Here is an 8791-nt window from a genome sequence, read left to right as displayed (position 1 = left end):
CAGCTGTGGCGCGGCATTGAGGCAACGCCGCCGCCATGAAAACGGCGATTGTAGCGGGAAGCGGGCAGCCCGAGAGCGGCGCTTGAGACGGCAGTCTGCGAGGGCGCTGCCGCTGTCTTCGTTCGGCGGGCTCAGCTCAAACCACTGAGGGAGCCTCTTAGACGGCGGCGAGAACTTCTCCCAGGCGAGCTTCTTCCAGGCGGCGAAGGCTTCAGCCGGATTTCAGCGAAGAGCGATATGAAGTCGTCGCTGAAGGAGAGAGAACTGAAATCCTATGGCGAAGCGCCTGCTTATATAGCTACCCCGCCCATTTCGGCGGGAATATTCACTGGCTTTGTCGCCATAGGCCACGCAGCTATGCCGCGCTTACATTGGTTCAACAACTTGTCTATGAGTGAACCAATGACGATGCAGTTACACTGCGTTATTGAAAAAGGCTTCAGTAATGGGGAAAAAGGAGACCTTTCCCATACGCAGTACGAGTGAAGTATCGAAAGGGAACTCTACTGCAATGCAAATTACAAATTCAACCATTGTGTGTACCAGCAGAGGTTTGCTGGCATCTAATGGGGGAAATTTGGTACTGCACCTAAACAAAATCTTACTGAAAGCTCATTTTTTGAGATATCAACCAAAAATTTGGAACACAACTATATTTTATGGCTTTGGCAGTTTTAGAGTTCAACATATTTCATAAAATATTTATTTTATATAATGTTCATAAACAATTTTCATAAACTTAAACCTTTATAACTTTTTATGGTTTCACTTTTAAATTTTTTTCCTCAACAATTATCTGCCAAGGGTGTTCTTTAAAACAAGCCCAAACTTAAGTCTGTGCTCCCATGCTTCTAATTTTTATGGCAGTTTTTTGACATGGACATTTTTGTCCACTATGGGCCTATGTGTAACTTTTTTTTAATTGACGCACAAGGGTTAAGTTAATCTGTAAACATTAATGTATGAAGAAAAAAAAATCAACCAGTTATGTTGGGTTAAATAAATAACCCAATTCGCTGGGTACAATTAACCCACCATGTGTTCTGTTCTATATTTACCCAGCCTTTGGGTTGAAAACAACTCAAAATGGGTTGTTTTTTTAGAGTGTGGAAAAAAACACACCTGTATTGCTGTAATTTTGCTTTTTTATATCAAAAGTCTCTTTCAATTGCTTGTACACTTCATCATGATAGGCGTTAATATCGTTCCAGAAGTTTTGAAATTTTTCCGTCATCATCCACTCTTTCTTGGGAATGCGCTTATTAATATTACTTTCAAAGTAATGAACCTCCAGCTTATCCACTCTGGTAACAGCAGTAAAGTCAGGAAGTTTCGGAACACCCGTTACTCCAGTATAGGTGCTGGTGTAGGAGTGTAACTCTAAATAAACAAACAAACAAAAACAATTAAAATACTTAAAACACTGCTAAATTAAATTGGAAATATATACCAAAAATATGGTTAAACACCATCTTTATACATCTGTAATGCCACACAAAATATTAACAGCAAAAATCAAGGCCGCTCTTTTCAGCCAGCCAATTCCATTCTCTCTCCTCTGAAAGACACTATAGTTTTCTTTCATCAAAGAAATGTAAAAACATTTTTCTCCTGCAGCAAGAGCCCTTCATCCTTTTTATTACATAACTTCTATATAATATAAAACTAGTGCTAATCACTTATATTAAAGTTTCCGCACATGCTGTATCACATTTATGGGATTTCCCTGCTGTTTGTGCTTTATCTCACACACACACACACACACACACACACACACACACACACATACACAAACAAGAAAATCTTGTTCCCTACAACTGTTCAACAAGATATTAAACATATCAGTATAATAATAATCATTTTAATTAATTATAAATTTTACTAAATCAAAAGAAGAAGAAGAGAAACAGCTTTCATAATGTAACCTATGCGTATTTATTTAAATTGATAACATTTTTGTAATTTAACATTTCTTACTGAACAAGTAACGGAACAAGAACAAATTGTTTAGGCTACATTTGCCACCAGAGGTAATGCGATAGAAAATATATTCGATAAAGTATAGAGTTATTGTGGTATAAAAGTTTGATAATGTAAATGTGACGAAATATTGTAACAATACAGTAATCTACTATTATTCTCACCTGTGTACGCAGAAGCGATAATGAAGACATAGAATAGGTCCATAAGTGCTCCGGAATGCTTCTTCTGAAAGCCTATAGCTTTTAGAAGAACTTCAAAAGAGGAAAAGCAGGTAAACCGCTTAGACATATGATTCAGGAGTCAGAGCACGTCACGTGTCTTCTGTCAGTCATGCACCCTGCGTTTTGCAGCTTTCAGTTTAGAGCGTAACGGATCTATTTCGATTTTCTCAAGATAGGGAATAGAATATGCCTAATGAACATTTAACGTTTTGTTGTTAAACAAATAGCCAATCGGATAGAAACACAAACATGAATAGGCCTGCTACTACTTTATTTAGAAATACAGTATTCGAGGTCTATTTTCTGTTGCAGCTATTTACCTTTCGCCGCTATCTCTGTCTCAAATACTCAGATGAATGACGTTTATTAACATTTGTGTTCACGCTTCAGACAGTTTGTATTAAGTTGGTATTTCAACAAATCATGACAAAACACCAGTACAAGCAGGTTGTGGTTTTCTCTCTTGTCAGCACCAGGGAACAACAAGAAAAAATAAAAATTGCAATTCTTTTGATCCACCCACAAAGTTTTTTCACTATGACAACAAAGGCACAGATCATTTAAATGGCCAACTCACAAAATTCACAAGAAATCATAAAAAACCTTCTCTTGCTAAATTGACATCCAACCTTTAAAATCTGAATGGAAAGTATACAAGTCTATATTATATGTTTATATGTAAGAAAACAAATCTTTAGAAAAATGGATACTGAAGGAAAATTAGCCTAAAAGTACCTGTACATTTACAGCTGTCATATTAACAATATGGGGCCATATTTTATGTATATTATATTATTTTATAAATTCATTTCCACACAAAATAATTACTGATTAAATTTTTTTTGTCAAACAAATCATCATTATCTATAGGTCACAGATGATTGGTTCCTGATTAGTAGCCAATGAGCTTGCATGCTTAATCTTTAAATACATGAGTTGGCATTGCTTCAGAAACTCTCCACCTTCCCCAGCTCCACCTGTATAGATCTGCTACGGTTATTCATGTATGCTATATTGTACAGCAGCATGCCTTACTTGCTCACAGCAGCGTGTCGTGTATGTAGTGGCAGTAGCAAGTCCCGTATTTGCTCTGCAAGCAGCAGCAGCAATAAAGCAGCAGCAGCGTAACAGATCTATTCCGCCAAGACCGAATATATTTTATGTTGATCCTGGATTTTATGTTAAATTTTATGTCGCTCCTGGACTCTCAACCCAAGGCAAGTACATTATTTAATTGTGGCTATTATTATGTTTGAAAATACAATTACAAAAAAAAATGTATAGATAGATTTTTATCATTGACCATTATTGTGAAACTTTTAGAAAAATAAATACATTATTTGGCTATTAAAATGGCAGTGCATAGTATATTGATTCCAATCTGCTTTAATATTGGTGCAGTTTTTCTGAAAACACACCCATGCAAAGTTGTGACTGAATGTTGATTAAGTTTTCCTACATGTCCACGCCATCAAATCACATCAGGGTTTAGTCATTACTTTCAAAAGAAAGAGACTAAATTGGTTTTATGCTGTCTGATATCTGTAACCACATCACTTCTTTGTCTTCACAGTATTTGTGCCATGCAATTAATGAAACAACAAAATCATACCCTCTGTTGTCTCTTTGGCTTTGTAATGTTCTACAGTTTTTATCCTGGAGTAAAATGCTACTCTTGAGTCAGATTGAAACCAGCAGAACAAAAATTTCAACAAAAAAACAAAACAAAAACATATATATATATATATATATATATATATATATATATATATATATATAGCTAAAATCAATGCTACTCTTTGAGATCAGATTGAGACCAGCGGAACAAAAATTTCAACAACAAAAAAACCTATATATATACACACACACACACATTATATATATATATATATATATATATATATATATATATATATATATATATATATATATTATATATATGTGTTTGTGTGTGTGTGTGTGTGTGTGTGTATATATAGGTTTTTTTGTTGTTGAAATTTTTGTTCCGCTGGTCTCAATCTGACAATCTCAATCTGGTCTCACACACACACACATTATATATATATATATATATATATATATATATATATATATATATGTGTGTGTGTGTGTGTATATATAGGTTTTTTTGTTGTTGAAATTTTTGTTCCGCTGGTCTCAATCTGACTCAAGAGTAGCATTGATTTTAGCTATATATAGCTAAAATCAGCGACTTGTTATTGAACATTTCATACGGAACAAGAACAAATTGTGTAGGCTACATTTGCCACCTGAGGTAATGCGATAGAACTAGCAATGTCTACAATTTTGGTATTGACAGAATGTCTGCTTAAATTTCCTTCATTTAATTTCAATTTCAGACTTTGTATTTGCACAGTGCATGTTTAAAATGGTGATTTTGATCCCAGACAATGGTAGTTCCAACTTTAGGCTAGTTGTGTTGCAGAAATCATCATTTATTTATTTATTTACATGATACAAACTTTATTTTACTAACTTAATTTCACTCTCTTACACTGCTGTATTCGTTATCACTGATACAAAACATACTTGTGTTGTATGTCATCCTAAATAGAGCTGTTTGTGTTTAGTTTTTCCATTACATAAAAACCCATCATTTATAAACAAAGTTTTCACAATGCTATCCTCACGTGCTTTCGGAAATTTCCCACTTCTGAATTCGTGATTACGAGCTCAACGCATTCAATTTTCGAAATGGGAGAGCATTTTTTACCTATGATAATTCCGAGAGCAAGTGAAAGCAGCATGACTGTAGTTGACACCACACACACAACAAACTAGCGAATCGATCAGTGAACGCACAAATCGACTGTGCAGGTTCCATTACTCTTCCTGTATTCAGTTATGTTGCCAATTGTCGATTACTTACGCCTACAGTGTACGGCAATGGCTGACGGCAAGGATGAAACAGTAGCAGCTTCTAAACCAGAGGTATTTTACAACTATCGGGACAGAATTAAATGTTCACCAGAGGAAGAGGCGCAGTTAGAGAGACAGCATTTCTGGAATGTCATAAACGCGTTTAAATACTACAGGTAAACATTGCTGGAGCATCCCATCTGCTCAACACACCAACAAAAGATGAGCCACTGTTTTGCGCTTTAATTTTGAACATGCGAGAGCATGAAAATATCCGTATAGAATTCTGTTTTTGATCTCCACTTCTAATAAATTTTTATTTGAAATGTAAAATAACGCCTGTGGCGCCTTCAATTGAAGTCCAGATTTGTATTTTTTTTTTTTTAAATAAAATTCTTACTCTCTCTTTCTATATAGTATGTAACGTAATATATATATATATATATATATATATATATATATATATATATATATATATATATATATATATAACCTTTAATTTACTTATATAAACTTTACTTATATAGATATAAATGACCTTTAATTTACTTTTTCCTCTGTCCATATATATTGCGTCTCCCACTGTGTTCAGAATTCACGTTCATGAACGAGTGAATCGAGCCGAGCGGCAGTTCCGATGCCTTCCAGATCACCACCAGCAACTTTTGACAAACTTCTTGCCCAATTTGAGCAAGATCCGCTACTGTGTCGACCGAAACCAAGAGGTGCTGCAGGCCATAGTGAACAACTGCCTCGATATGTTTGAGAACATGGAATATGGACAGGATGTAGGTTGCAATCAGTAGGTCTTACAATTAATAATGTTGTATTTTTTCATTTGGTTGTAGTGATGACAGAAGTGTAGTTGTAAATAATTTAATCTAATTGTTTTCTTGCTTTTCAAAGGGTGAGCCAAGGAAAGTACGGCCATCCTCAACTTTTGACATGGACAAGCTGAAGTCAACCATTAAGCAGTTTGTCCGTGACTGGAGTGAAGCAGGAAAGGCTGAAAGGGACAGCTGCTATAAACCTATTATAGATGAGATCCAGAGACTATTTCCTCCTGAACAGTGGTAAATATACTTTGATGAACACGTAATTCTGAAGCATGTATATGGTCTACTGTAGTTTAAGGTGCATGTGCAGTATGCACTGTATATATACACTACATGTTCAAAAGTTTGGGGTCAGTAAGTTTTTTTGAATGTTTTTGAAAGAATATATTTCAAAATGTAAAATGTATTAATCCAGTCTTCAGTGTCACGTGATCCTTCAGAAATCTTTCTAATATGCTGATTTTTTTGCTCAAGAAATATTTCTTGCTATTATCAGTGTTAAAAACAGTTGTGCTACTTATAATTTTTGTGAAAACCATCTGATGTATTTTTTTAAGGATTCTTTGATGAATAGAAATTTCAAAACAACAGCATTTATTGGATATAGATATCTTTTGTACTCTTGATCAATTTAATGCACCCTTGCTGAATAAAAATACTGACCCAAACTTTTTTTTTGGGGGGGAAAAATTTCTGCTGATTAAATTAATTTATATAAATGTATATATCAAAATAATTAATATATATCTGTTGTATCAAAAGGGCTCAATTTATATTGATTTTTAAATTTCTCTCTACAGTGATCTGTCCCAGGTCAGAGTGTTAGTGCCCGGGTCCGGTCTAGGTCGACTTGCATGGGAAATCGCTCGTCTGGGCTATTCGTGCCAAGGCAACGAGTGGAGTTTCTTCATGCTCTTCTCCTCTAATTTTGTTCTGAATAGGTACAACACATTGTTCAAGTAAATTCAAGTAATACCGTTCACATAAATATTGCATGTATATTTTATATTTATTATGTTTCTCTCTTGGTCTCAAAAACATTTTGAAATAATATTCTCTAAATTTGGGGAACGGCCTCTATTTATTATTAGTGACGTTATGTAATTTAGAGGATAAGGCAAAGTATACTATACTTTATAGTATAGTATAGAATACTTGTATTCCTGGTTGAACTTCTTTGCTTCTAGGACAGTGCACATGACACTGACAGCAAATTTGAATCAAGCAATCAGAATGGTATATGACATCTGTAGTAAAGAGGAAACTAACTGATATTTTGTCTCTTAGGTGTGATGAGGAGAATGCTCTGACTCTGTATCCCTGGATTCACCAGTTCAGTAATAACAAAATGTCCTCAGATCAAACAAGACCTGTGTCCTTTCCTGATGTCAATCCACAGAGTCTTCCAGTAGACTCAGATTTCTCTATGGTTGCTGGAGACTTCCAGGAAGTATACAGTGACCCGGGTGAGGTTTTTTTTTTTTGTTGTTTTTTTTTTTGGGATTTTTGCTTTTTATAAACATCAACAAATGTATATACTGCTCTTAAATGGAGACAGGGACCTTGAACATTTGAAGTTTTATCTCCCATACAGAAATGTGGGATTGTGTTGCTACTTGTTTCTTCATTGACACTGCCCACAATGTTCTTGATTACATTGAAACCATCTGGACTATTCTAAAACCTGGTGGTGTCTGGATAAATTTGGGTAAGTCATAATCTGTATAATTTTAATCATTCACAGTCAGATGTTATCTACATATGAAAGGCTGAAAACAGCTGTGGTTTAAGTTTTTTTGTATTTGTTCTCAAAGGTCCACTACTTTACCACTATGAGAATATGGCTAATGAATTGTCCATTGAGCTGAGCTATGAGGACATAAAGGCTGTCCTTTTAAAATATGGATTTGTCCTGGAGGTAAATGGTTAATTATCATCTGTTTAAATTACTATTAACAGTAATACCGTTATAAACTGTATTACTGTATTTTTCTCCACAGTTTGAGAGAGAGTCTGTTCCCAGCACATACACAGAGAACGATCGCTCCATGCTCAAGTACCTTTACGACTGTGTCTTTTTTATCGTACGAAAACCTGCAGAACAGTTAATCAATGGAGATCAGACACCTAAAGATGACCAGATTGAGGATACTTTACAGACAAGAAACTCAACATGACATTTAGAAGGCTGGATGAAATAATAAACTGAGGATTTTAATCATGAATGTCAGCATTATAGCAAATTCATTGTAGTACAATAAGACTGGAGCTTTATTATATACTGAATTATTTCAGATATTTACCAAAAATATGTCATGTTTTGGTGCATTGCTTTTCAGTCATATTCCTCAGGTTCCGGGTGCTACTTTACATCTTACTAATGGCGCTTGTCACTCTGCACATACGTTTCAGTGTTTTTCTTGCAGTTGTTTACATTATGACAGTTTCCATGTCTAAAATCATATTCGCAGAGTCTACTCTGGATCTTGTGCCGTTACTCCAGCCCCTCTGAGGAAACTTGCTGGCCATCAAAATTGTAATAGTTGGCAGCACTAAAATAAAGTTGTTTTAAACTTAACAGATTTTCATGATCTTGTACATATTGTAATAAAACGTTTTACGTTCAAGAAAAATTGGAATATTGTTGCATACATATGAATGTTGTAAGACTTTAAGACTGTTTATTGTTCACCACACAAATTTCATATTAGTTATTTGGAAGTTCTTTAATATATTATAACATTTACAGTTCTAGTTGATATGGATATTATTCACAACGGTTTATCTTTATACCATGTATAATAAAACATAATAAACGTTGTTATTGTTGTTCGACCTCTCTGCCACAGAGGGCGCTGTATTCAAACATGC

General features: G+C 34.8%; 1 protein-coding gene across 1 annotated transcript; it reads left to right on the top strand.

The window, feature by feature from the left end:
• Window positions 1-5111: 5111 nt before the first annotated feature.
• Window positions 5112-8687, top strand: LOC137034534 (carnosine N-methyltransferase-like). The gene is made up of 8 exons (XM_067407544.1): window positions 5112-5260; window positions 5677-5872; window positions 5991-6157; window positions 6721-6861; window positions 7208-7386; window positions 7515-7628; window positions 7735-7838; window positions 7921-8687. The coding sequence occupies exons 1-8, from the start codon at window positions 5112-5114 to the stop codon at window positions 8095-8097; spliced, it is 1227 nt and encodes a 408-aa protein (XP_067263645.1). The 3' UTR covers window positions 8098-8687.
• Window positions 8688-8791: the final 104 nt, after the last annotated feature.

Source organism: Chanodichthys erythropterus, chromosome 13 (genome assembly GCF_024489055.1).
Source record: "Chanodichthys erythropterus isolate Z2021 chromosome 13, ASM2448905v1, whole genome shotgun sequence".
NCBI classification, from domain to species: domain Eukaryota; kingdom Metazoa; phylum Chordata; class Actinopteri; order Cypriniformes; family Xenocyprididae; genus Chanodichthys; species Chanodichthys erythropterus.
The sequence above is the reverse complement of the archived record's forward strand: the minus strand, read 5'-3'. Positions and strand labels throughout refer to the sequence as shown.

What these genes read in the sequence shown, in the direction of transcription:
- LOC137034534 (XM_067407544.1), top strand. Translation starts at nt 5,112, where the DNA reads ATGGCTGACGGCAAGGATGAAACAGTAGCAGCTTCTAAACCAGAGGTA. An exon ending in AACGCGTTTAAATACTACAG is followed by an intron (nt 5,261 to 5,676) that starts GTAAACATTGCT and finishes CACTGTGTTCAG; the next exon opens with AATTCACGTTCATGAACGAG. An exon ending in TCTAATTTTGTTCTGAATAG is followed by an intron (nt 6,862 to 7,207) that starts GTACAACACATT and finishes TTTGTCTCTTAG; the next exon opens with GTGTGATGAGGAGAATGCTC.